Source organism: Melanerpes formicivorus, unplaced genomic scaffold (genome assembly GCF_026170545.1).
Source record: "Melanerpes formicivorus ecotype bairdi unplaced genomic scaffold, bMelFor1.0.p_v2 SCAF_100, whole genome shotgun sequence".
Lineage (NCBI taxonomy): Eukaryota > Metazoa > Chordata > Aves > Piciformes > Picidae > Melanerpes > Melanerpes formicivorus.
The window spans coordinates 1,443,269-1,468,711 of record NW_027142452.1 but is presented as its reverse complement, the minus strand read 5'-3'; the positions used below and the strand labels follow the sequence as shown (position 1 = coordinate 1,468,711).

The 25,443-nt window shown below is 50.6% G+C and overlaps 1 protein-coding gene across 2 annotated transcripts in view; it reads left to right on the top strand.

Annotated features, from left to right (window-relative positions):
- MAP3K3 (mitogen-activated protein kinase kinase kinase 3) overlaps positions 1 to 18,500 on the top strand; it is a 49,509-nt gene extending 31,009 nt beyond the window's left edge. The window contains exons 9-17 of one of the 2 annotated variants that reach the window (XM_068166414.1): positions 536 to 609; positions 2,259 to 2,326; positions 2,535 to 2,627; positions 3,866 to 4,057; positions 6,333 to 6,481; positions 8,577 to 8,708; positions 9,381 to 9,510; positions 11,258 to 11,435; positions 15,323 to 18,500. In XM_068166414.1, coding sequence (XP_068022515.1) covers positions 536 to 609; positions 2,259 to 2,326; positions 2,535 to 2,627; positions 3,866 to 4,057; positions 6,333 to 6,481; positions 8,577 to 8,708; positions 9,381 to 9,510; positions 11,258 to 11,435; positions 15,323 to 15,551 — 1,245 coding nt within the window. In that variant the 3' untranslated portion in view covers positions 15,552 to 18,500. The remainder of the gene's footprint in view (positions 1 to 535; positions 610 to 2,258; positions 2,327 to 2,534; positions 2,628 to 3,865; positions 4,058 to 6,332; positions 6,482 to 8,576; positions 8,709 to 9,380; positions 9,511 to 11,257; positions 11,436 to 15,322) is intronic. The other variant, XM_068166415.1, reaches the window with a different exon arrangement.
- Positions 18,501 to 25,443: the final 6,943 nt, after the last annotated feature.

Sequence of the window (25,443 nt, the reverse complement as noted above, 5' to 3'; positions counted from 1 at the left end):
ATGAGCAGTTTTGGGGGTGCACATGTATGCTCAGGTTTCCTACTGTCAGGTTCGTGTGACCCTCTTGCATTTGAAACTGCCCTCTCCATTCAGACAAGTAGGAAGTAAGGCCAAAGGGCAACTTGCAGGTGGAGGCAGCAGTGCAGCAGCACCAGCAGAGACTGTTCCTGGAGTCACTTGGGGTCAAAACCCGGCACAAGGCTGACTTAAACTTTCATTTTTCACAGCAGAGTCCTTCAACACCTAAAGCAGTGTCTCAGATTTGATATGCCCTGAATTGCTATGTGAGAGAAAGGGAAAATGTACATTTAAAATCATTTTAGACTCCACTCTTCATCTCCAGCAAACAGTAGGAGACCCTGGTCCCCCTGCACAGCCTCTTAGAGGTGTTAGGCTGAACTGCATCATCTCATCTAAACATCACTATCACCTAGAAAGCACGAACCAGGTGACCCCTGGGGTCCCTTCCTACCAGGCACTCTATGATTTTGTCCTTCTGTGTTGTTGCCATGTGATTTTTTCTCCTGTGTTGCAGATGCTGGACCCTTTAAGCAGCGCTGAGAACTCGGTGTCAGGAAGCTGCCAGTCCTTGGACAGGTCAGCAGACAGGTACAAATGTACAGGCTGGTAGAGGCTTAGGTGCTCAAATGGAAATGCCAGCTGTACTTCCCCAGGAGTCTGGTTTCTATCTCAAATGTTCTTGGCAAGAAACAGGAACTTCTTTCTTACCCTATAGCCCATCTCTTTCTCAGAGAGAATTATCCATGGCTTAAGGCTGGTTTATTTTCTGGCAAATGCAGGCCCCAGCAAACCACCAGCAAGCTGCTGCTCCAGTAGCTCTGTGTGAGAAACACAAAGCTGTAAAGCGTGCCGGCCGCGCGGAGCCTGGGCTGGGAGCACATCTGGCTGCAGGGGATTTAAATCTCTCTTAGACAAGGCTCTGCTTGTTCATCTGCTAAAAAAAGCCCACACAGCCAACCAAACCCCAACAAGCCATTCTGAGCTCACACAGGTGTATCATTACACTGGATTCCTATCTCCTGCAGGATGGAATAGTCACTCCAAAGGTAAATAAGGAGGCTCTTCCTTTGATGAAGAGTTTGTAGATCTTTTTCTTCTCTTTCTTTGCTGATCCTTGAAGTGTTGGTGGGCAGCCTTAGGTCTTGTTAAGTAGCCACCTGGCCTCCCAGCAGCTGTAATATTGGGCTTCAGCATGGTTTTTAGGCTGCTCCAAGCAGGTTCCTGTAGGTAGGGTATGCTTTTATGTGAAGAATCTGAGGTTTGGTTTTGTAGCTATTCACTTCCTTCAGTTCATGGAACCACAGGGAAGCTCTTGGAGTTAACTCATGTCTATGCATGCATTCATTTGGGGAGTGGGAGCATTGCTCATTTTTTACCTGTCCTTCTTTCCCCTTTCCCTGCCCTGAGTGGAGGAGGGTGGGGAGGGGGGAAAATAAAAGCTCTGAAGTTGCTTGGGATCAAAACCCAGCCCAAGGCTGACTTAACCTTTCCTTTTTCACAGCAGAGACCTTTTACACCTGCCTGGTTATTCCTTGTGGGAGTGGGCATCAGCTGGGGAAGCTGCTGTTCTTTGTCTACTAGGAAGGAAAGGCTGAAAGCTGTGTCAAGCTTAATCCATTTACAATGGCTAACAGAAATCAAGTGTGAATAATGTAACTTTGGCATGCTTTGAGCTTGTGCAATCTCTTCAGAGGTGTTGAAGACCTTCTGCCAAACAAGGGGCCATAGTTAGGTTTGCTTGGAGAGTTCTGCTCTTTGGGGGGAAACATCAGGGTTGTAAGGAATGGTTGTGTTTAGGCTCATCTGCTGCTGGTAGAAAGCACAGAGCGTTTTTCACATGGGGAGCTCTTACTGCTCATGGAAAATCACTGAATGCAGTCCCCTTGCTCTGCTGCCCTGTGAGCAGAGTGCTGCAAGCTGTGCCCTCTTCTGCTCTTCCTCTTAGCCTTGGGTTTTAACCTTCTGCTTCACCCGGCTGAAGGAAGCACTGGGTCTTAGACCATAGGCTGGGGAAAGTGCTGAATAAATGGCACAAACTGCACAGCAAGGGTAGCTGCCCACAGTGAGAAGCAGTGTGATTAGCTGGGCCCTGAGTTTTGCAGATAGAGTGTGAAGTTATTGCAGCGGTTTGAGAATCGCCGTTCCTGATGTGCAAATATGACAGCTCAGATTTAGAGTCTTAGTAGGCTTCACTCTAGCACACAGCAAGCCTTAGTCTTGCCTTCTTTCCTTCACAGCCCCTCTTTCAGGAAGTCCAGGATGTCAAGGGCACAGAGCTTCCCTGATAACAGACAGGAGTTCTCAGGTAGGTCTGCTGCAAGGATGCTTTGATCCAGACATTCCTGCTCCTTGCTGGCTACCCTCCCTGCTTTGCTAGGGTTGTACAAATAGAACAACTGGGGATAGGCTGATTGCAAAGCTATGAAGTTGTTTCCTACCTCTTCCTAAAAAGCTGCTGTTACAGGGTAGGCGTTTTGAAGGAGCCTCACTTCTCTCTTTGCATCTCCTTCCAGACCGTGAGAATCAGATCTATGACAAAGCAGGGAAAGGTGGCACCTACCCGCGGCGCTACAACGTCTCCATGCAGCACAAAGACTACAGCGATGGTGAGTTCTTTCCACACCTTTGATTCCAGCCTGAAAACAGGAGGTGAGGCAATGGCAGCCTCCAGGGTGAGCACAGCTCCCAGCTGAAGAGTCTGCAAGTGTCCTAGTCCTTGCAGTTCACAGAATCACAGAATGTTAGGGGCTGGAAGGGACCTCGAAAGCTCATCCTGTCCAACCCCCCCTGCAGAGCAGGATCACCTACACCAGATCACACAGGAACACATCAGGTGGGTTTTGAATATCTGCGGAGAGGGAGATTCCACAACCCCCCTGGGCAGCCTGTTCCAGTGTTCTGTCACACTCACAGTGAAAAAGATTTTCCTTGTGTTTCCATGGAACTTCCTATGCCTCAACTTCCACCCCAGGGCCCAGTGCCCTGTCATTGGGCATCACGCAGCAGAGCCTGGCTCCAGCCTCTCAGCACTCACCCTTTACATATTCATAAACATTAATGAGGTCACCCCTCAGTTTCCTTCTCTCCAGGCTAAAGAGACCCACTTCCCTCAGTCTCTCCTTTTAAGGGGGATGTTCTACTCTCTGTGCTGGAGATAATGCTCCATGCACAATGGCACGTCTTCACAGCATCCCATGATGGTTCTTTGTGCTTCTGTCTTCACTTGGCCCTTTCTGGGGATATCCAGGCTGCTTAGTGGCTGCTGGGCTGAAGCAGTGGACTTAGTTATTAGCCATGGTCATATCTAGTGGGTTCCTACCTCAGGAATTCACTCTGCTTTGCTAATTTGTGATGCAAACTCCCTTCTGGGCCTTCTAAATATACTAGGGGCCTAAAGAATCACATCTCTGCTCGTCAGATGGCTTTATGCAAATGAATTTCTCAGTGTTTCCTGAAAGGTGCCACTTGTCATAATCTTCATTTAGAGTCTTTATTTGCAAGTCCAGGCACATTATCTAGACAGTCATGCTGTCTGTGGAGTTGTTGACAAGCCCAGGAGCTCCTGTGGTGGTCTGCAAAGCAGATTTTTTTGCTCTGGAAGGCAAGTTTAGATCTTGCACTGAGGGCATTACGGAGTGTTCTGTCCCTTCTGCTTTGGGAATGATCTAAAGCTGTGCTCAACTCCAGCAGCATCAGGCCTGAACTGGTGTATTTTTGTATCTTGTCTGTTTGGTAGTGGGTTCTGCTCCATGGGAGCAGAGCAGAACATGGGGTTTTTTCCCTCTTCCTTCTCTTCCTTGCTCAACCTCCACTTGTAAGCTTAGTCTGTTCCTTCCTCCTGCAGGCCGGAGGACGTTTCCCCGGATACGGCGTCACCAGGGCAATCTTTTCACCTTGGTCCCTTCAAGTCGTTCCTTGAGCACCAACGGAGAAAACCTGGGCCTGGCCTTGCAGTACCTGGACCCCCGCGGCCGTCTGCGCAGCGCCGACAGCGAGAACGCCCTCGGTGTGCAGGAGAGGAACATTCCCACCAAATGTGAGCACTCGCCCTCACCATCGCTGGGGAGGGGCCTCCTGGGGTGACAGGCAAGAAACCAAAGCTTGATGGGAGCAGCCCCCTCAAAACCAGATGGTGGCATGGCTGTGTGGGCAGACCAGGCTGTCTCACCTCTAAGACAGGTCCTCTCCTTCCTCTAAGAATAGGCAGTCTTGCACTGGAGCTGGCCTTTCATTCAGCAGAGAATGGTTAGGGTTGGAAGGGACCTTAAAGGTCATCTAGTTCCAAACCCCCTGCCATGGGCAGGGGCACCTTCCACTAGACCAAGTTGCTCAAGGCCTCATCCAGCCTGACCTTGAACAGCTCCAGGGAGGAAGCAGCCACAACTTCCCTGGGCAACCTGTTCCGGTGTCTCACTACCCTCACTCTGAAGAAGCCCTTGTGGAAAGTCTGTCCCCAGTTCTCCTGTAGCCTCCTTTGGGTGCTAGAAGGCTTCTCTAAGGTGTCCCTGGAGCCTTCTCTTCTTCTCCAGGCTGAACAGCCCCAACTGTCCCAGCCTGTCCCCATAATGGAGGTGCTCCAGCCCTCTGGTTATCCTTGTGGCCCCCTCTGGACCCACTCCACCACTTCTGTGTCCTTGTGCTGGAGACACCAGAACTGGACACAGTGCTCCAGGTGGGGTCTCACGAGAGCAGAGTAGAGGGGGAGACTCATTCATCCTGCTTTTCATTTCAAAGCATTGGGAATTCAGCAAAGAAGTGAAAGAAGCTGAGAGTTGATTGGATCTAGATGATCTACTGGGTTCTTAAAGCAGCCCAGACAAGTTTGTTTACTTTCTTGCTACATTAAGGCTTGTAGCCAGGCTTGTGGCTTGCAGTTCTACTAGTGAAGGACTGCATTTATTTCACTTGCTCCTCAGTAGAGAGATTTACTTCTGCATGAATAGCATCTCTGCATTGGCTTTTGGGGGAGCTTTCTATTATAAACAAAGGAATGGGATATAAATCATTGGTGATGAACTGAGATATCCCATACAGTCATTTAAGGATCAAAATGAAAACATTAATGCAGCAGAGTAAGCAATGCACTGCAAACTCTGCCTGGCAGTAAATCTGATTAAATTAGACACGGCAGAGCTGATCTCTCAGCTCTTCTGTATTTTCACACTGTCCAGATGGCTGGTTCCTGCCTTTGTTTCTGGAGTTAGATACAGCATAATTGGATGCATTGCACTGCCTGAGTCTGGTTGTGTCGTTTGCAGAGCTGGAGCTGAAGTCTTGGAGTGAAGTGCAGGCTGGAAAACCAGGCTCAGGTTTTCATCTCAGGGTCAGGAGCTCCTCTGGTTAGCAATTCCCTGCTGACACAACCTCCTGCTGGGGTACTGGAGGTGGCTGCTTTACATGGTGTTTCACAGAATCAGAGAATGTTCCAGGTTGCAAGGGACATTCCAGAGTCTTCCAGTCCAACACCCCTACAGCCAGCAGGGACATCTGCAACTAGAGCAGGTCTCTCACAGCCCCAGACATCCTGACCTGGAATTGTTCCAGGAATGGGGCATCTCCCACCTCTCTGGGCAACCTGGGCTAGGCTCTCACAACCTTCAGTGTAAAAATACTCTTCCTATATCTAGCCTGAGTCTAGTCCTAGTGTACCTTTTTGCCAGGCTCTGTTCAGCAGGCAAAGAAGATGCCCACACTGCCCTTACACAATGGCTCCTGCATTATCCCTGACTAACAGGGAACGAGGACTTCTCATTTTTCTGCTCCAGAGACAGCCTTGTAGTGAAATCCTTCCTGCAGGAGAAAACCTTAAGCTAAGCAATGGTTGGCAAAGAACTCAGAGGTAGTGTCCTTCAGGTTGTCCCAGAAGCTTAGCAGCCATTCCCAGCTGGGTGGGATTGATTTAGCAAGGCTGATCCAGCTCTTCTCCATCAGATGCATGTCGTAGCTACAGATAAAGGGGTGGAAGATGCTGTGTAATTGCTGCCCTGTCTCTTCACAGAGCAGTGCTGTAGAATCCATTCTGGTGGAGTGAAATTTCAACCACCTCATCAAATAACTTCTCTGTAGTTTAGCTTTGCAAAATGTTTCATTTTTGGGGGGTGCCAGTCAGCAGATCCTGAGGGTCCCAGGGGTTAGATTCTGTTCAGAGTTCTACCATTAGCTCCCTTACACTGGGAGAGTGCCTCACGTCCATTTGTTCACCTGCACAATAGCTGTTTCAGTCCAAGTCTGGTGGGAAATGATCTCTGTGAAGATCACCATTATTTTTCAATGGTATCATGGAGAGAGAAATTGTTCCTGTTCCCTTTTAGCTCCGAGTGCTCCCCTGAACTGGCGGCGAGGGAAGCTGCTGGGCCAGGGAGCCTTTGGCCGCGTGTATTTGTGCTACGATGTGGACACGGGCAGAGAGCTGGCAGCTAAGCAGGTCCAGTTTGACCCAGAGAGCCCTGAAACAAGCAAGGTAATTCTTACTACAGCTTTGAAAGCCCCAGTTTGGCAGATTTTGAGATCCTGTAGAGTGCCTGTATCTGCCTGTCCTCGAAAGCTGGTATCTCACTCAGTTCGTGCTGGGGTTTCATGTGGAGAGGGAGTAAGAGTCATTTAAAAATCACTTTTCTGTGTTACTAACTCCAGCCTGAAACTAAAATCCATTTTCTGGTTTCATTTTTGGCTCTGCTTTCTCAGCTTTTTGGTTTGCTGCCAGATTGCTTGAGGAATAGTAGACTGCCCTGTGTTCCTGGTTAGACGTGGATGGGAATGAAACTAAAGCCAGAAAGAGCAGAACTTTTTCCCTCTTAAACAAAAATGCTGCATGCACTTGCAAGTTTCTGTGCTTGTATGGTAGGTCCTGTGTCATGTCTATCCATGACTGCTTTCTGCTTCTGGATTCTCCTTGTCCTCAAGACAAATTGACCTGTGGCATGTGAATAGCCAAGAACAGTGATGTGACACCACGTTAGAAATGTGGAGATGAGAAGGGCACCTTGAAATTGTAGGTTAGCACAGGACCCCCTGCACAGTGGGTGCAGCTGAAATGGCTCTTAGCTGCCTTGCTGGTGTTTGAACAATGTACCAGTTTCCCAATATTGGAACAAATTTCACTTTGAGCTGAATTCACTGATCCATGAAGATCTAATTATGGGATGCTGGTGCCAAGATAAGTCCTAACTTGGTAAGTTTTAAGTTCTACCATGTCTCTGCTGTAAATCAGAAAGTAACTCTGAGCCAAGGAAGAACAGGCTGGAATGTATTTTGAAGGTGTTAAACTCCAAGCCTCAAACTATCAGTTGGCCCAAGCAAGCAGCTTCCTCTGCCTCCATGCATCTCTGCAGCAGCCAGCTCCTTGCTCTTGAAAAGTTACATCCACTCCCAAAGCAAAAGAAATTAACTTCACACCTTCTGGCAGCAGGAGTGGAGAGAGTTAAGTGGGACTCATCTGGGGGAAACCATCATTCCTTTCTCCATAGATCCTCCTGCTCCAGTACCTTTGTTCAGCAAGAGCCTGATACTTTTCCTGGGCAACAAACATCTCTGATTCAGTCTGAAGCTGTTGGATAGCCTTTTGCCTTTGTGCTATCATACCCTGTTGTCTGTGGCAAGAATGAGGCAGAGAATCAGTTTGATGTGCATGGCTGCAGATACTTTGAAGTAAATAGGAGATGAAGCTGTTTCTGAAGCTGATCCAAGTAAAATCCTCAGTGTGGATCAGACAGGACTGGGTGAGAAGAAGTTAAGAACTGTTACCATCTGTAGTCTTGCTCTCTAATGAGGTTCCTACAGAAAGGTTTCTAGCAGCTCTGTAACTGTGTATTCAGAGCTTGTTTATGATTGACTTTAGCACTCACTGCCCTCAGGTTGGTAGGGAAGTGAGGTTATAGGTGTTGTGCTACTTGGCTAAAGGAACAAGACAAGGAACAAAATTTGTCTGGTACTGAGTCATAGAATGGTTTGAGTTGGAAGGGACCTTAAAGATCTTCTCATTCCAACCCCCTGCCATGGCCAGGGACACCTCCAGGTTGCTCCAGGTCCCATCCAACCTGCCTTTGAACATTTCCAGGCTTGGAGCCTCTCCACAACTTCTCTGGGCAGTCTGTTCCAGTGCCTCACCACCCTCATGAGGAAGAATTTCTTCCTAATGTCTAATGTAAATCCAGCATCTTCCAGTTAGAACCCCTCACCCTGTCCCTCCCTGCCTTGGTAACAAGTCCTTCTTCTACAAGCTACGTTGTAGTCCACTTCAAACACTGGAAGTCTGCTGTAAGGTCTCTCCAGGGCCTTCTCCAGGCTGAACAGCCCTAACTCTCTCAGCCTGTCTTCATAAATGGTCCTGCCTGTGTTCTAACCATCAAAGCTTCTGCACCAGCACTTAGCTGCTTCTCATCCAGCAAGGACTGTCATGAAGCACTGCTGACATTGGTCTTTCCCGAGAGGCAGGGGAGCCAATGCCATGGATTAGACTTCTTCAGTGTAGTAGTGGCCTCATCCTTGCAGTGGGCATGAACAGGATGAAGTATTTCCTGAGGACAGAGCCTTATTTTCTCCTTCAACACCCATAGGAAGTAAGTGCCCTGGAGTGTGAAATTCAGCTGCTGAAGAATCTCCAGCACGAACGAATCGTTCAGTACTACGGCTGCTTACGGGACCGGGCAGAGAAGACCTTGACCATCTTCATGGAGTACATGCCAGGGGTAAGAGCTGCCACAGGCAGCACAGTCACAGATCAGAAAGTGAGCTGGGTGGGTTTATTAACTGATTTATTAGTTGCTGTGATTACCTTATGTCATCCACCTTCTGCCCCTTTCTCCTGCTGGGTTATAATGCCACCACTTTCTTTCTAGCTTTGCCCAAAGCACCTCTCTTGGTGTTTTCCTACCTGTGTCAGACTTGAAATAATTCTCTTCATTGGTCACTGAATTCACTTACTCTCTTCAGTTTTAATTTGCTCCACCAAAGGACTGCAGAGGCCTCAAGCCAGCTTGGAAATCAAGCTAAGTGAAATAGCAGAGTCATAGTACAACAACTGGGGCTAAAGCTGACCCTGCAAGAAGAGGGAGACTTTTGACTCACATCAGTCTGCTGAACTATTTTACTGCCTGTCTTCCCAAATACTTGTCCCAGCCCAGCTGAAGGATGGAGAAAGCAGACAGAACCTCCTTAAGCTATTTTTGCTGGAGAGCATGTCCTTGTGTTTCTGAAATGGGGCTTCAGGTGGCAAGATGTGCTGAGAGCCTCAGCAAGAGGCTTTAGGAGAAACCATAATTCCTTACTGTGCTGCTGGGGCGTATGGCACTGTCCCAGCTCATGGGAGTTGAGTGGTTTGTCATTTCTTTGCCAATCCCTTCTGTTTGCTTTGGGTGCAGGGGTCAGTGAAAGACCAGCTGAAGGCCTACGGTGCTCTGACGGAAAACGTGACCCGCAAATACACTCGCCAGATCCTGGAGGGAGTCTCCTACCTTCACAGCAACATGATTGTGCACAGGGACATAAAGGGTGAGAGCACTGCTGCTTTATGGATCTGCCACCTGCTAGAGCCACTCTGAAAAAGTCTTTCATTAAGAATGTTTAGAGTTCAGTGTCCTGGCTGAGGCTTCTGAATGTTGCTCTGCCCAGTTATCCCTCTTTGGTCTTGTATCCACGTGCAGGGGAGGGTCATGTTGTGGGCTGGGTAAGGGGAAGTTGGGCTGTTTGTGTCTACAGGACCCCAGAGCATGGCAGTTGTTTATAATAAGGAAGATTGGGAGCCTCTAATTCTTAGAAACACTCCTTTATCATTCCTCCTTTTTGTCTCACACCCCAGCAAAATTAGGCTGATTTGTCATCAGATTTTCACTGCCTCCACCTAAATCATGCTCATTTCCCTCTGGACTCCCTTCTGGTTTCCTCTCTCCTTGGCCCAGGTACCATTTCTCAGTGGGTGGACATACCAATTGCCATTTCTCTGTGCCTGCTCTTGACAATCTTGCTTACCTCAGGCTCTTGTGACTGTCCTGCCTCCTCTGCTTAAAACACCTCCACACAGAGCCTCAGTGATCAGTCCTTATAATAGATAAGCCCATGGAGCCAACCCATCTCCTTAGGAGTTAATGTCAGCAGATGTGTAGGCAGCACACAACTATTTTCAGTGCTCTAGAGGGAAAAATATCCTCTTGTTCCTTCCTTGCATCCCCTCTAGGCTGGCAAAGGCAAATGAGCAGCTGATTCCTGAACAGCACCTTCCATGCTGCACTTGTGGTGCTCTAGCAAGTCCTCTCCTACCTGGTGGGTTAGCCTCTAGCTTGCACCCCTCTAAGCCAAACTGTTAGCTAGCCTCCAGGGTGCTGGATGGACAGTTTGTTACTCTGAATTCACCTCTCCCAGTGGGGCAGTGAAGTGATTTCCCAGTGCAAATAGCAGATAATGGCAACAGGGAGATCTTGATCAGTGGAGGTTTAGGTTGGATATTAGAAGAAACATCTTCACTGAAAGGGTTCTCAAACACTGGCACAGGCTGCCCAGGGAGGTGGTTGAATCCCCATCCCTGGAAGTGTTTAAAAGCCAGGTGGATGTGGTGCTGAGGGACATGGTTTAGCAGCAGCCTTGGTTGAGTTAGAGGATGGTTGGATCTTAAAGGTCTGTTCCAAGTGAAATGATTCAGTGATTCTGTGATCTAAGTGTGGCTTTAGAGGAAGAGTTTGGTTTGGTGTCTAAGCCTTCGTTTGTGTCCACATACAAGCTCAGCTCTTACTTTACTTTTTCTCCCCTGGTGCTTCATGTTCAGGACCTCTGGCCAAGAGAAGTGGGGATTGACTTGTTTATTGTAGGAGTTCAAAGTGGTTTAATTAGCTCCATCTGCACTCCAGCTGACCCAAAAGCAACAGTTAGAGTCACCAGAGCAGCATCCCAGTAAAATCCCTTTCTGCACAGCTAGGATCTGTCCCAGCCCCTGGCCTGGGGGCCCTGCATGGCTGCTGGAGCTGTTTACGGGCAGTGTAACAATGACGGTGCTGACTCAGCTCCCATTTCCCTTCCCCCTTCACTTCCTTATGTTTTTCCCCTGCAGTTTTTCCCATTTTCAGCCATTAGCAGTTGGCTTGTCTACAGCCCAAATGAAAGGAGTGATCTTTAGCAGGTCACCTGAGGCTTCGTGGGGAAGAAGCCATACCGTGAGCGTGGGTATTTCAGGGCTGGCTCTCAGGCTGCGGACCCAACAGCTGGATTGCATGAAAACAGCTGTCTCCATTCTTTGGTTTTTGTCCAGGAGCCAATATTCTCCGTGACTCTGCTGGGAATGTGAAGCTTGGGGACTTTGGGGCCAGCAAACGGCTGCAGACAATCTGTATGTCTGGAACAGGCATCCGCTCCGTCACTGGCACGCCATATTGGATGAGCCCGGAGGTGATCAGCGGAGAAGGCTATGGCAGGAAAGCAGACGTGTGGTGAGGCTTCAACTTCTTGTCCACAGATCAAGTTACAGCTTTTCTGGAGGAAGATAAGACACACAGAATGGTAGGGATTGGAAGGGCAACCCCTCCTCTGCTAGAGCAGGCTTATCTAGAGTAAATCACACAGGAACATGTCCAGGTGGGTTTGGAATGCCTCCAGAGGTGGAGACTCAATAAACCTCCCTGAGCAGCCTGTCCCAGTGCTCTGCCAACCTTACAGTGAGGAATTCTTTCCTTATGTTATAGTGGAATCTCTTGTGTCCCAGTTTGTGTCCACTGCCCCTTATCCTGTTTCTGGACACCACTGAGAAGATTCTGGCTCCATCCTCCCAGCACTTGCCCTGTAGATACTGATCAGCATTGATAACATCACCCCTCAGTCTCCTCTTGCACCCAGGAGACACTGCAGTCATCAGTGCAAGGGACAAGTGGCAGCTGGGACCTTCCATTGCAAAGCTGCATTCGGAAGATGCCATCACCCTAAAGAGGAAGTTAAACTGGTCTCCCATTCATGACCAGCATAAGCCCACCATGCCTTATGTGACCCTGCCCAAGGAGGTACCTTGGGGCATGATTTATTCATAGTACTGTGAGAAACTATAAGCCTTAAACTCCTGGTTGGATGTCATTTTGTTCCCTCTACATCCAAGATCAGCTTGTTGTCTAAATCAGAAGTTTAAAGCAAACTGAAGCAGTTGGTTTGAACTCAAGATGCAGCCCATGGCAGGTTCTGCTGTGCAATGCCAGCATGCAACAGCTCATTTAGTTGTCCAAGAGCTATTTCCACTTGTTCCTCCCTCAAGTTGAAAGCTGATTTTGTACATCCCCTATGGGGATAGGCTGCAAGAGTTGGGGCTGTTCAGCCTGGAGAAGAAAAGGCTCCAAGAAGACCTTAGAGCAGCTTTCCAATACCTGAAGGGGGCTACAGGAGAGCTGGGGAGGGACATTCTACAAGGTCTTGTAGAGACAGGATGAGGGATGATGGCTTTGAGCTGGAAGAGAGGAGATTTAGACTGCAGATTAGGAAGAAATTCTTGACAATGAGGGTGGGGAGACCCTGGAACAGGTTGCCCAGGGAGGTTGTGGCTGCCCTCTCCCTGGAGGTGTTCAGAGCCAGGTTGGATGAGGCCTTGAGCAGCCTGGGCTGGTGGGAGTTGTCCCTGCCCACGGCAGGGGGATTGGGATTAGATGATCTCTAAGGTCCCTTCCAACCCAAACCATTCTATGATCTTTCTGGTTTCTGACTGCTGTGAGATTTCCATCCTTCTTACATCCCTCATGAAAGATGCTGAAGGTTGTTTAGGGATAATCCATTCATTTGGTTATCAAATGAGAGCTATGCTTATAGCACACTGGAAATGAAAGGAGTAGAATTCGATCCTTAAAGGAAAGATGCCCAAACCTGGAACAACACAAAAGACAGAGGTCAGGTCAGAGGTGATCTGAAGTGCATGAATGGAAACTGTAGCCATGCTGTTATTGGCATAGCCAAGAAGCAGCCTCTATGGAAAGGAAAGGGCAAAATGGTCCCATGTCAAAACATTAGCTTTGGGAGCCTCCAAAAAAGGTGAGATGATGAAGCTCAAGCACATGACAGTGGCAAGAGGTGTGCTTGGGACTCCCCAGCAAAGCAGGCTGCTGCTTCCTCTGCAAGCAGCCAGTGGAAACAGCTGAAAGCCTCCTTCATCTGCAAAGAGTTAAGTTCTGCAGACTCTCCCAGTTGGGATGCTTGTGGAGGGAATGGAGCACGTGCCCTTCCCCCTGGGCTGATGCAGTTGTGGATTTCCTCTTGGTGCTGACATGGGCCCATTCCCATCAAAGAGCTGCTGCCGCTGGCCGGGCTCCAGTTCCTCCCATCCCAATGGGCCGGCCGGGGGGGGTGTCAGAATTTTCCAGTCCCAGGGTGGATGTGTAGGGCTGAGAGGCTCAGAGACGTAACCAATCTGACCACCTGGCTCTCTGCCACTGCTGCAGGCCCCTCTCCAGTTCTCTTTTTCCTAAATAGCAGAATATGTGAGCTATTTGTTATTGCTGGAGTGAGCTGACATGAAAAACATTCCTGCTGCTTGCTGAATATCTTCAAGAAACCGGATCTGCTTAAAGGGTATAAATCAGTCTAAACAATAACACAGCCCTGCTTGCTCTTGAGCAAACCCCCAGCACTTCAGCACACATGGTTTGCATTTGCTGTTCTCTCCTCCAGTAAAGTCTGAAATGGCTGGAAACCAGCAGAAGGTTTTCACGTTGGGTTTTCAACCTTGTCAAGAAGCCTTTTCTTGCATATTCACTGGGTTTGATTCCTTTCCTTCCTTGTCTTGGCAGTTGATGCAAGTCTGCCTCTGAAAATGCTTTTTCTTTGCTTTTCACTTCAAAAGAGGGTTTAGCTTAAAGGTAGAGGAGCTGGAACGAGGTGATCAAAAACACAGAAGGGACATGGATCTGTTGGAGAGGGTCCAGAGGAGGCCACAAAGATGATTAGAGGGCTGGAGCACCTCTGCTGTGAGGACAGGCTGGGAGAGCTGGGGCTGTTCAGCCTGGAGAAGAATCCAGGGAGACCTCAGAGCAGCCTTCCAGTACCTAGAAGGGACTACAGGAGAGCTGGGGAAGGGCTTTTTACAAGGGCTTGGAGTGAGAGCACTAGGGACAGTAGATTGAAACTGGAGCAGGGGAGATTTAGATTGGACATAGGCAGAAGGTCTTTACTCTGAGGGTGGTGAGACACTGGAATAGGTTGCCCAGAGAAGTTGTGGAGGCCTCATCCCTGAAAGTGTTTAAGACCAGGTAGGATAAGCAACCTGATCTAGTGGAAGGTGTCCCTGCCCCTGGGAGCAGGGTTGGAACTGGTTGATCTTCAGGATCCCTTCCAACTCAAACCATTCTATGACTCTGAACAAAACCACAGCAGTGGATATTAGAAGCTCATTAACTACTTTTTGCTTAATCTGTAGCCTGAAGGAATTCCTTTTGGACAAATCCCAGTCACTGCAGTGCTACAGACACCCATGTCCCTGTGAGGATCTTGGTGTCACTCTTGCATCAGGAAGGATGCTCAGCCATGTCCATCATCACAATCTTGCCTTGGAGGAGCCTGCAGAGCTCCATTGACTTCAGCAGGAGTTCTGTTTCACCACAGTGATGCCTCTGCCCCCCTGGCATTTCAGTTTACTGCCTGCATAGTTTGGAGCTGTTAAGACCTTAATTACTTTTTGACAGACTACAAAGCTTGGTTTCTTGTGCAGGGGAGATATTAAGGGTTTGGGAGTTGTATTTGTCCCACCTGGGAATTCTGAGGCTGTGCACTAAAGGGGATCCTGCTGAAATGGCTTTGTGGGGTCAGCCAGCTCTGACTGACTAGACCTTGGTTAATGATTGGGTTGTACCTCACAACTCAACACATGCCTCTGAGCAACCTGATCTAGTGAAGGATGTCCCTGCTGGCTGCAGGGGGCATGGACTAGATGACCTTTGGAGGTCTCTTCCAGCCCAAACCATTCTATGACTTAACAGCATCACCCAAAACACCACTGAGGTCAAACAGCAGCTTCAGGGCCATCTCATGTGTGCCTCCTGTCCACTGTTGCTAACAAATGTTTACTGAGAGCAGGATTTGAGCAGGGGGAGCAGAGCAGATGGCACCTCACAGTTCTCAGTCAGTGAGAAGCACAGTGGGAAGCAGTCTCCCTGCCTCAGCTCTTCACTGACAGCCATCAGAGCAGCGAGGCTGGCAGGTCTGGCTGGGCTTTGCTGAGCACAAAGCCATTTCAGAGCTGTTTGCAGAGCTCTTTGATGTTGGCTGCTTGGAAGCTGTCTCTGAACACTGCACTATTGTGTGAGTCAGTCCTCACTGTGGGTTTGTTTTATTTTCCTCTCTGCTCATCCAGGAGCCTTGCTTGTACCGTTGTGGAAATGCTGACGGAGAAACCGCCCTGGGCAGAGTACGAAGCCATGGCAGCCATCTTCAAGATCGCCACCCAGCCCACCAACCCCCAGCTGCCCTCCCACATATCAGAACATTGCAGGGACTTTCTAAAGCAGATCTTTGTGGAAGCCAGGCACAGACCCTCTGCTGAAGAGCTGCTCAGACACCAGTTTGCACAGCTCCAGTACTGAATTACCTCCCTCGCTAGCAGCTCCTGCTGGGCTCTGGGTGCCCCGTCTGGTCTAGTTGCAACTGCCCCTTGTGGTGCTGCATCTTCAAAATGCCAACTCAGCTGTCCTAGTCCTTTGGGGAAATGATGCCAAGGAACCTAGGGTCTGCTCTTGTGCCTGATACCTTTGTTTGCTGGACTAATGTTTGTTCTACCGACAGCTGTCCAAACAGAGCTGCATTTCTTTGCCCTAGCTCCCTCGCCCTGGAAGTGCAGCTGGCTGCCTGCTTTCCGCGGGCCGAGAGTGGCGGCCTGAGCAGCGTCTCGCTGAACGCAGAAGAAACCACTGAACCCAAGTGGGACCTGGAGTTCACAACAGAAACATGCAACAGCCACCCAGAGCAGCTCTCTCTCTCCGTGTGGGTCACGGTTTCCAGACTGCTAGGGCACCTCTAGGACAGGAATCCAGCAAAAAGCCATGTGTCACTGAGCATGCGCTCGCTATATAATGATGATATATTTTTCTTCTTAAGTATTCAGCATCTGAAGGTGTTCAGAAAATATTGATTCAGAAGTATGTGAATAGTGTTATTTTATAATGAAACCATGGCGGGAGGGGAGTTTGGGGGGGAGGGGGAGGGAGGTCTTTCTAGCTAAATGTCAGGATAATCAGAAATGTTTCAGCAGAAGGCAATCGCTCCAGGGCCCGGGATCAGGGCTCTCCCACTGACGGTAGGAAATCCAGAGCTTGATTTCCAAGGCTTGATCTCTCCTAGCTTTGAGACAGTTTGTGTCCTCATGGCCCACAAACCTGTGCTCCTGCTTCATGTCCCTGGGACTGCTGGCTCTAAACAAAAGCCTTCTGGAAGGGAGTTCTGCAGAGCAGCTTTCTGTCGCACCTATCTTTTTGGCTGGTAACTTCTTACCACCCTTTAAACCAAAGAGAGCTCATCTGGTGCCCAGGAATTTACTTCAAGAAAAGCTTCTGTGTTTCTTTGAGGACCTGACCTAATGGAAAACTGAGTTTTTCATGGGGAGAAGTAGCTGGACACTAGTTTTCACTTGTGCACAGTAAGTTAGAATGGAGCTCAACCCTTCCGTGTGTGTGTTTTGTTTTACAGGTGTGCAAGTGTTCACTTAAAATTCCCATCACATGTTCTGGCCCTCTTTGTATGAGTTGATCAAACAGGGAACCAGAGAGAACCTTTTTGTAATGCTGGTGCATTTCTCAAATGAACTGGAGTTCCCCATGCCAGGTACCAGCAAAATGTCTGCAGGTGGGTTTGGATCTGAAAGGTACCACGTCTGTGAGAGCTGAGGCCCTGGTGGCTGGCTGCCCTGGAGTACTCTGTGGGGTCTGGGCACTGCTAGTCCTTATTTCACTCCAGAAGACCCAACAGTTTTGAAGTGCTGGGAATTTGTGGAGTGATTTGGAGTTATCTGTGTGAAAGAAAAATAAGCAATGTATTAGTAGCTGAAATACTGGTTTATGGAGCAGCACTGGAGGTGGTGTGCTCTTGTGTTGAAAACAAACCATCTGAAGGCTCCACATAACTTCCACTCTTCTCCACCATAAAAACTTGAAGCCAAGGAAGTTAGCAGTTCTCAACTGAATGCTAGTAGCAGGATAAGGCAAGGTTTAGTGAAAGCAAACTCCTTGAACACACAATAAATCCTGTGCTGAATTAAAGAGAGATACAAAAGAACCCTAAAACCCCCTACAGAACCAGAAGCCCTGAAAGGATTTAACAGTCTGAAGTGGTTTTGTTCTGTGCCAGACTCTGAGCAATGAGTGATCAGTGAAAAGCAAGCTGGTGGTGGTTTCACTCCCAGGCTCTCCTGCACTACCACAAGGATGCACTGTTTAGGTTGCAGGCACTTAGGGGGATATCTTTTCTCAAAGCCCTTGTTCCATAATTTATTTAATTCTAGTGAGAGCACTTCTAATGACCTTTCCCAAACCTGGAACTCGACTCCAGATCGTCCCAGACACATGGCCTGACTTGTGGCCTGCACTTCACCGTCGCTTGCGCCGAAGGGAGGTTGAGGGCATGAGGCTTCTACCCTGGCTTTACAGCACTCTGCTGTGGTGTGACTGGCTGCTGAGGAATGGGAAATCCTTCCTGGAGTCTTTGTGGCAGAAGTAGATGGTCAGCACTCTCGTGGGGGCCTGGTAGCACTCTTCAAGCCTTGCAACCAGCACCTAAATATACCAAAGATTGGAACCTTTCCACCCACACTTCACCCCAGCAGCGATCGAGAGTGCAGTGATGCTGTCTCTGTAGGTTTCTCTCTACCCTTGGCTTGTCCTCCCCAAATTGAGACTTCCTTCCCTGGTCTTTCCTTGCTGTGTTTTGGGAGAACAGGGCATGAGGAAACAGTGTCACTCTTAATGTTTCAAAGCAACTAAATCCTCAGGATCTGTTGTGGCTTTTACCTCATATCCATCACGGGAGGCTGTTCCAGAGCAGAGCAAAGAGCACCACAGACCGATGGGCTCGGTCCTTTTGCCCCTTCCAGAGCTTCTGGTCCTTCCCCCCACCACCTCTGCTGAAATGTGCCTACTCTGTGTTCCCCACTTTGTATTGCAGTCTGTATTCATGGGAAGCAAGTAGCAGCTGTAGAGGGGCAAGAGGACATGGGGGGTGCCAGCCTGGACTTGCTTGGATGCCGGGAGCTGCCCCAGCGCCACCCGTGCGGCGCAGGAAGAAGCCAAAGCATTACCTGTATGTTTGGAAATGCACTTTTATGAATGTAGTTTCTATCTCCTCTTTGGTTTTAAGCTCTTTTTACATCATGTAAACAGTGATGCCTCATACCTTTGGTTGGGTTTTGGTTTATTTATATGGTAAAAGATCATATTTGGTGATTTTTTTCCCCTTTTTATATATAGCAACTTGACTGTTATGGGGGGAGGGGAGGGGAGGGGAGGCTGGGAAATCAATTTGACACCTTTATGACTTCAAAAAAGGTTAAAGAAAAATGAAAAAGGGGGAAAAAAAAAAAAAAAAAGCAGCTGGTTTTGCAGAGAATTTGCTGATGGTTTGTAAGGAGCAGAGCCGAGCCAAAATCACCTCCTTTGTTTCCTCACAGCCCTCTGGGTCATGGCAAAGGGAAGGTCTGGGTGCAGAAGCAGATCAGGCCAGATGCAGACTGGGTATAGGGAAGAAATTCCTTACAGGGAGGGTGGGGAGACAGCTGGAACAGCTGGCCCAGGGAGGTTGTGGCTCTCCCCTCCCTGGAGGTGTTCAGGCCAGGGCTGGATGAGGCCTTGAGCAACCTGGGCTGGTGGAAAGTGTTCCTGCCCATGGGGAGGGGGCTGGAACTGGGTGATCTTCAAGGTCCCTTCCAGCCCATTCCATCAATCTCTAAAAGCCCCCCTGCTCCAGGGAGTAGCTTGGGGCTGACTCCAGCACTCCAGCCTCTCAACTGGCAGCAAAAAAAGTTTCAAGTGGACATAAATGTAACTGTGCCTCTGAACTGAGTTACAGCTGGCCTCTACCCTGGCTGGATTGGCAACAACTGGGACTGAAGGGATGTGGGGCAGAGTGGAGGAGGAGTGCCAGGCTGACAATAAGCTGTTGTGTCCACTCCAAATGTCAGCTTGCCTGTTCTGCTGCTCCTTCCAGGAAGGGATACATAGTGAACAGTGAGGGCTGGGATCCTGCCCCCTCCCTGGAAGTGTTCAAGGCCAGGTTGGATGAGGCCTGGAGCCAGCTGGGCTGGTGGGAGGTGTCCCTGCCCATGGCAGGGGTTGGAACTGGATGATCTTTAAGGTCCCTTCCAACCCAACCCCATTCTCTGGTTCTCTGCCCCTTGCTGGAAGGTGCTGCAGAAACGAAGAACCTTCTGTAGGGAGGAACAGTTCTCTCCCAGGAGTCTTGTTACCCTGAAACAGTCTGAGATTGCCACCAGAGAGGGGATGTGGCTGTCCCTGAGCCTGTTAGGAAACAAAAGTAACAGCATTTTGGCCTCGGTGTGACGACTCTGTGCATTCCAGGTTATGTGCTTGTTCTCCAGGACGTCTGCTCTTTGCCTATGCTGCTGGTGGCAGGCTGCAGCAGATTGGATTCATTCAGTGGTGGTTTTGGAGCAGCATTCCAAAGGACTTGAAGATGCTCCAAAGGGTTCCCATTGCTGTTAATTACCAAAACCAAATGGAGCAAGAGGGGGATTGGTACCTGCTGAGGTGACACATCTGCCCTCCCACTGCCCAGAGAGAGCCAGGGGCACCTGTGGAACCTCAGCAGGTAGCTGCAGCCCTGCTCTGGTAGGCAAAGACCAGGTAGCTGAGCTGTCCAGGGCGGCTCAGGGTGATCCCAGAGATTGCTGCTTAGGTTAATAGCTGCTGGAGGGGAAAGGTTTGATTGTTTGCACAATCCTGTGGCCATCACCTTGGTACCTGCCCTTGGAGCTGGGAGTATCAGTCTGCCTTTGGTGTCCTCTGTGGTTTAATGGTGTGGAGGCTCCAGCTCGTTACAGCCCAGCTCGTTCAGGAGCAAACCTCCCTGAGCAGCTCCGAGTTTCCCGGGTGGAAAAGGCTGATGTGCCTAGGAGGCAGCTGAGAAATGAGGGAAGGGGACTTGGCAGGCTGTGCAGAGGAGGGAGAAGTTGCTTTAACCTGGATTGTGCAGAAGAGATTGAAGCAGTAGTCTCTCTATACCGACTGGGGGCTTGCAGTGCAAAGCCAGGCCAATGTATCCTTTTATTTACAATAAAATTATCCTTTATATGAAAGCCTCCTGGTGGTGCTGTGCAGTGCAGTGGCTCTGCCTCCCTGGCTGCTGCCTCAGGGTAAGGCAGTCAGACACTGAACTCCTTTTGCTTCTACCCAAAGGAGTGAAAAATCCTGCCTGAGCCCTGGAGCAGGCTGCCCAGAGGGGTTGAGGTCTCCTTCACTGGAGACAGTAAAAACCTGCCTGGATGCATCCCTGTGTGCCCTGCCCTGGGTGCTCCTGCTCTAGCAGGGGGGTTGGACTCAATGATCTCTGGAGGTCCCTTCCAGCCCCTCCCATTCTGTGGTTCTGTGTGCCACTCATCCATTGTCCCTCTGAAGAGAGGTAGGGTGGCCCCAGCCCTCTTCTAGTGTGTGAAAGCAGCAGCACCTCCATTTCAGAGAGGACCTGATGCTTTAATGGCTTTATTGAGTTAATTGGGTTGATTGGCTCTTCATGTGGAGATTGTGCTGCTGGAGAGCAGGAGCTGAGGTTTGAGGTTGGATTTTGCTGGGACAGTGAGTTCTCCACTCCAGGTCTTGATCTGTAAATGTTCTTGATTCACCAGTGCTTAACAGGGGAGATGACCAGCTGGAGAAGGCAGCTGGTTAGCATGATGGTGTGAGATCCTGCTGTGGTGTGCTTCAGCTGGGAGCCCTCTAGAGAATATCCCAGAGCACCTTGCTAAGCAGGGAACTCCAACTCTAGCTTGTGAAGCTTGGGCTCCTTGAAAATCCAAATACCTGGAAACAGTTCATGGAATCACTAAGGTTGGAAAAGACCTCCAAGATCATCAAGTCCAACCTTCTACCCAACACCTCTGTGGCCACTACAGCCACACAGGTAAAGGTTCCTGAGTTATTTCTCCTTTGAATGGCTTGAACAGGTCCAGAGAAGGGCAATGAAGTTGGGGAAGGGTCTGGAGAACAGAGCTGGTGAGGAGCAGCTGAGGGATCTGGGGGTGTTCAACCTGGGGAAGAGAAGGCTGAGGGGAGACCTCATTGCTCTCTACAGCTCCCTGAAAGGAGGTCAGAACCAGGTGGGGGTTGGTCTCTTCTCCCTAGTATCAGGTGATAGAACAAGAGGAAATGGCCTGAAGTTGTGCCAGGGGAGGCTTAGGTTGGAGATTGGGAACAATTCCCTGCAAGAGTGGTCAGGGACTGGCAGAGGCTGCCCAGGGGGGTGGTGGAGTCCCCAGCCCTGGAGGTGTTCAGGAAACGTGGATGTGGCACCTGGGGACAGGGCTGTGGGGGTGGTGGCTGTGGGGGTGGTGGGTGGATGGTTGGATTCTTAGAGATCTTTTCCAACCACAACAGTTCTGTGATTCTCTGGATGTGTTGTCTGGGCCTGGAGGAGGCCTCTGCACTCCAGACAAGTGTGAGCTGTCACCAGCTGCCTCCCAGAGCTTCCCAGCAGAAGTGGAGGAGGCTGGCAGTCCTGCACTGAGTGCAGCAGGGCTGTGGGACAGGGTAAGCTGAGCTGTCCCAGAGCAGGGCACAGGAATGGGTAACCACCTTGCCAAGTATTTTCAGGCCCTATTTTTTTTCCAGCATTGCTATCTTAGGAGAGGACAGAAATAGAGCTCCTATGAAGTCCCTCTCCACCACTCACAGAAGTGCTCATTTTTTCCTGGTCCTGCTCACTCTGTTTATGCAGCTCCCAGTCTTTGGTGTCACAGTCACTTAGGCAGTGGCTTGGATGCCACCATGGTCCCTGGAGATGCTGCCTCCCCTCAGGCCTTAACCACAGCCTTCCCTCTTCTCACCTTCTCCCAGGCCCTGTCAGTTAGACACTGAAATATTTGTGGATGTAAAGCAGGAGCAAACAAGCCCTTGAATGGGTTAAAGAAGCTGATGCAACAGAAACCCCTGCATGTGGAGCAAGTCCAAGTGTGCTGCTGGTGTGCTGTTCCAGAGCAGATGAGAACCAGACAAGTGAGGTTCTCCCAGGACAAAAAGAAGCCTTTGTGGAACCAGAAATGACCACATCCCACTGCTCCCTGACAGTCCTGCCTTTGAGGGAGATTTAGATTAGACATTAGGAAGAAGCTCTGCCCCATGAGGGTGGTGAGAGCCTGGCACAGGTTGCCCGAGGAGGTGGTGGAAGCCTCATCCCTGGAGGTGTTTGCAGCCAGGCTGGATGTGGCTCTGGGCAGCCTGATCTAGTGTGAGGTGCCCTTGCCCATGGCAGTGGGGTTGGAACTAGATGATCCTTGGGGTCCTTTCCAGCCCTGACCATTCTGTGATCCTCCTGACACCCACCCTTTAAGTATTGATCTGCATGGAGAAGCTCCCCCCTCACTCTTCCCCACTCAAGGCTAAAAACCCCCAAGTCTCTCAGCCTTTCTTCCAAGAGAGATGTTCCAGCCCCCTCATCATCCTCATAGCCCTTTACTCTACCCTCTCAAGCAGCTCCCTGACCTCTTGGACTGAGGAGCCCAGGACTCCAGATGAGATCTCACCAGGGCAGAGCAGAGGGGCAGGAGAACCTCCCTTGACATTCTGCACCCCAGGATGCCTTTGGCCCACAAGGGCACGTTGCTGGCTCAGGGCCATCCTGTTGTCTACCAGCTAAAAACACTCTGTGCCTGATAGTCCTGCTGAGCAGAGCAGCAGCCTGCAGTGGTGAGGGGATGGGGAAGTGAAGCCAGCAAGAAACAGGAAGTGAAACCAAGGAATTTGCTTTCAGTTTCTACACTGACCTTGGGAAGGGGCCCTGCAAGGGGCCACAACTCAGCAGCAGCTGCAGCAGACCCTTGCAGGAGGCCACAACTCAGCAGCAGCTGCAGCAGCCCCTTGCAGGGGGCCACAACTCAGCAGCAGCTGCAGCAGACCCTTGCAAGGGGCCACAACTCAAGCAGCAGCAGCAGCCCCTTGCAGGAGGCCACAACTCAAGCAGCAGCAGACCCTTGCAGGGGGCCACAACTCAGCAGCAGCAGACCCTTGCAGGGGGCCACAACTCAGCAGCAGCAGCAGCAGCAGCCCCTTGCAGGAGGCCACAACTCAGCAGCAGCAGCCCCTTGCAGGGGGCCACAACTCAGCAGCAGCAGCAGCAGCCCCTTGCAGGGGGCCACAACTCAAGCAGCAGCAGCAGCAGACCCTTGCAGGGGGCCACAACTCAGCAGCAGCTGCAGCAGCCCCTTGCAGGAGGTCACAACTCAAGCAGCAGCAGCAGCAGCCCCTTGCAGGAGGTCACAACTCAAGCAGCAGCAGCAGCCCCTTGCTGCAGAGCAGCAGCAGCAGCTCCTTGCTGCAGAGCAGCAGCTGCAGCCCCTTGCTGCAGAGCAGCAGCTGCAGCCCCTTGCTGCAGAGCAGCAGCTGCAGCCCCTTGCTGCAGAGCAGCAGCTGACTGCTGGCTGTCAGTGGAGGCTGCAGGAAATGGCTTTTGTTCAGGTGTAAATCTGTGTGCTGCTGTGAGGAGGAGTTGGCAGCACCTGAGGGATAGGGACAGACTTGGTGAGGCTGAAACTCCCTTGGAGCCCTGCCAAGGTCTGTGTGTGCTGTCCCTGCTGTGCTGGCAGTGTAACCCCTGCCAGATCTTGGCTAACAAGGAGAGGAGAGTAACTTGTCCACCAGGAGGGCTGTCAGGCTCCTGGGGTCATCCAAGCCCAGCTGTGACTGCAGCCAGCTTGGCCAGCAAAGGGGAGCTGTGGAGATTCTGCTTGGCTGTTGGTGTTCACCCAGAACCCCAGAAGGACTTGTAGTGAGGGAGCAGTACCAGAGGGACCTGGGTTAAGAACACTTCTGTTACACCATCTGTTCCTCCTGGGACTCCATGGGCTACCCAAACCTACCTTTTCCTTCTCTTCAGTCCTTGGCTCCTCTTCATGGCTGTGCCTGGGTTCTCCCAGGCAGGAGCTGCTGTTAGCAGTCAGTGATGGCACAGGAGCTGGTGCTGGTCTAGCAAAGGCTGGTGCTCAGCTGTGTGGTTCTGCTATTTTCTGTGCTGTGTGGGCTCTGAAGAGCCTCATTCCTGGAGCATTTCAAAGGTGTGGAGTTCCTCAGAGCTTCCTCCTTCCAGCCAGCCTTGCAAGTGGTGTGTGGAGGAGGGAGGTAAAGCAGAGCTAAACCCAGGCTCACCTCCTTTCCCTGCATTAGGCTCTCCAGCCTGGCAGGCCTTGTTGGGCTCAGTTTGTATGGACTCTGCTGCTCAGGCATCACAGCTCAGCAGCTGGGCCTGATCCAGCCCAGAGCTGGCACTGCAGCAGTCAGGCCAGCTCTGCTGCCCCCTGTGCCAGGGCAGAGCGGATGGAGCCAGCGTTTGCTGATGGAGGCAGGGCACAACCTTTAGTGCTAGGGGAGGGGAAGGAACTGAGCCACCAGATGTGTGCAGGGTGGATCTAAGCCCCAGGCTGATGAATTCCCTTGCAGGGGGCCTGGGCTCCAGGTGGAAGCTGGTGTGGTGTGCAGCCCCCAGGGTGGTCACACACCTCTCCTCTGTAGCCAGGCTGAAATAACTGGGGCTGTTCAGCCTGGAGAAGGCTCTGGGGAGACCTTAGAGCTGCAGTTCAGTATCTGAAGGGGACCTACAGCAAGGCTGAAGAGGGAATGTTCAAGCAATGGCTTGAAGCTAGAGCAGGCTGGACAGCAGGAGGAAGTTCTTCACAATAAGGGTGGTAACACACTGGGACAAGTTCCCCAGGGCTGTGGTTTAGGCCCCATCCATGCAGCCATTCAAGATCAGACTTGGGCAGCCTGATCTAGTTGATGTCCCTGCTGAGTGCAGGGGGGTTGGACAAGATGACCTTGGAGGGTCCCTTCCAAGCCAATGCAATCTGAATCTGCTTTGGGTCCCTAAAGGACTGATCTGCCTCAGTCATAGAATCAATAAGGTTGGAAAGACCTCAGAGATCATCAAGTCCAAGCTGTCACCCAACACCTCAGGACTAACTGAACCATGGCTCCAAGTGCCACATCCAAGCCCCTCTTGAACACCTCTAGGAACAGTGGGGCAGACCTCCCTGGGCAGCACATCCCAATGGCCAACAACTCCTTCTGTGAAGAACTTTCTCCTCACCTCCAGCCTAAACCTCCCCTGGCACAGCCTGAGACTGTGTCCTCTTGTTCTGCTGCTGCTTGTCTGGCAGAAGAGACCAACCCCCTCCTGGCTACAACCTCCCTTCAGGGAGTTGTAGAGAGCAATAAGGTCTCCTCTGAGCCTCCTCTTCTCCAGGCTAAGCAACCCCAGCTCCCTCAGCCT